Source organism: Penaeus monodon, chromosome 23, assembly GCF_015228065.2.
Source record: "Penaeus monodon isolate SGIC_2016 chromosome 23, NSTDA_Pmon_1, whole genome shotgun sequence".
NCBI lineage: Eukaryota > Metazoa > Arthropoda > Malacostraca > Decapoda > Penaeidae > Penaeus > Penaeus monodon.
This window is the reverse complement of record NC_051408.1, coordinates 39,987,922-39,989,291: the sequence shown is the minus strand read 5'-3', so window position 1 is coordinate 39,989,291 and position 1,370 is coordinate 39,987,922. Positions and strand designations below refer to the sequence as shown.

At 50.9% G+C, this 1,370-nt stretch overlaps 1 protein-coding gene and 1 long non-coding RNA gene across 2 annotated transcripts in view; both read left to right on the top strand.

Moving 5' to 3' along the window:
- LOC119588052 (glycine-rich cell wall structural protein-like) overlaps nucleotides 1–1,370 on the top strand; it is a 28,914-nt gene that overhangs the window by 7,182 nt on the left and 20,362 nt on the right. Inside the window, exon 4 of the mRNA XM_037936750.1 lies at nucleotides 674–1,076. Within this exon, the coding sequence (XP_037792678.1) occupies nucleotides 674–1,076 (403 nt within the window). The remainder of the gene's footprint in view (nucleotides 1–673; nucleotides 1,077–1,370) is intronic.
- Nucleotides 1,108–1,370, top strand: part of LOC119588055 — a 730-nt gene continuing 467 nt past the window's right edge. Inside the window, exon 1 of the long non-coding RNA XR_005230062.1 lies at nucleotides 1,108–1,210. This is a non-coding gene — a long non-coding RNA (uncharacterized LOC119588055). The remainder of the gene's footprint in view (nucleotides 1,211–1,370) is intronic.

Genomic DNA, 1,370 nt, shown 5'->3' with positions numbered 1-1,370 from the left:
TTACGGTCCTCATCGCTGAGGCTTCTTCGAAGGTACTCGGTTTTCCCTCAATGAAGCTGCAGTGTCAACGGCATCTTACTCTGCTCTTCCTAGAAACCAAATTACTTTTTTCTGCAATGTCTGACAGCTCCATGTTGCATTAACTGGCAACTGCAACATCCCTGAAAGAAAATCAAGTATAAATAGTCATACGATCCAGTGTGGGCATCAGCTCTTGAACAAGGAGAACTGAGTATCATGAAGAACCATCGGTCTCTGGTAGGTGTAACGGTGCCTTTCTTTTATCTAAAGTTGTTCTATTTTCTGGAATAACATTTTAGGGATTACAGTGTAAACGAAAAGTCGGCATTCTTAAGAATAATAAAAGCCTGCATAGAAAGGGCTTAATTAAATATAATGATTTTTTCTCCATGACTATTTGACAGATCGCCTCCGCGGCCGCGATGGCGCTGCTGTGCCTGGCTGTGGCCGAGCCCGTCCCTTATGGTGGCGGACGGAAAGGCCACGGCGGGTCCGGGTCTGGCTTTGGCAGTGGAGGAGTCGGGGGTGGAGGAAGAGGAGCTGGTGGATCAGGCTTCGGAAGTGGAGGAAGTGGATCTAGTTCCTTAGGATCAGGCTTTGGTAGTGGAGGAAGAGGCTCCAGTTCCGGTGGATCAGGATTCGGAAGTGGAGGACTGGGATCCAGCACTGGTGGATCAGGTTTTGGAAATGGAGGATCAGGCTTAGGAGGTGCTGGTAGTGGGTCTAGTGGATTTGGATCAGGCTCTGGGAGTGGAGGATTAGGTGGATCAGGATTGGGTGGCAGCGGAGGCGGTGCTGGACAAGGTTACAGCGGCAGTGGAGTTGGTGGCAGTGGAGGCCTTGGAGGAGCTGGTGGAAGCCTTGGTGGTGGCAGTTTTGGCTCCACAGGTGGACTTGGTGGCAGTGGAGGCGTTGGTGGCAGCAGTGGATTTGGAGGCAGTGGTGGAGTTGGTGGCAGCAGTGGAGTTGGTGGCAGCCATGGAAGTGGTGGAAGCCTTGGAGGTGGCAGCAGTTTCGGTTCCAGTGGAGGTCTTGGAGGTAGTGGCAGTTTTGGCTCGACTGGTGGAGTTGGTGGCAGTGGAGGACTTGGAGGCAGTGGTGGCTTCGGAGGCAGTGACGGAGTTGGTGGCAGCAGTGGTGGCTTCGGAGGAGGCAGTGGCAGCGGCCTGGGTGGTTCTGCAGATGGAAGGTAAGCTAAATGTTATATACTTTTCCACAGGGTTTCCTTTACGAGTAATGCATATACAAAAGTTGTTTTCTTCTTTGCTCTAGTCTTTTCAATCCTTATTTTCGAATAGACAGACCTTCAGTATACATGTCAGTGGGAAATCATAGTTGTGTTTTCTACT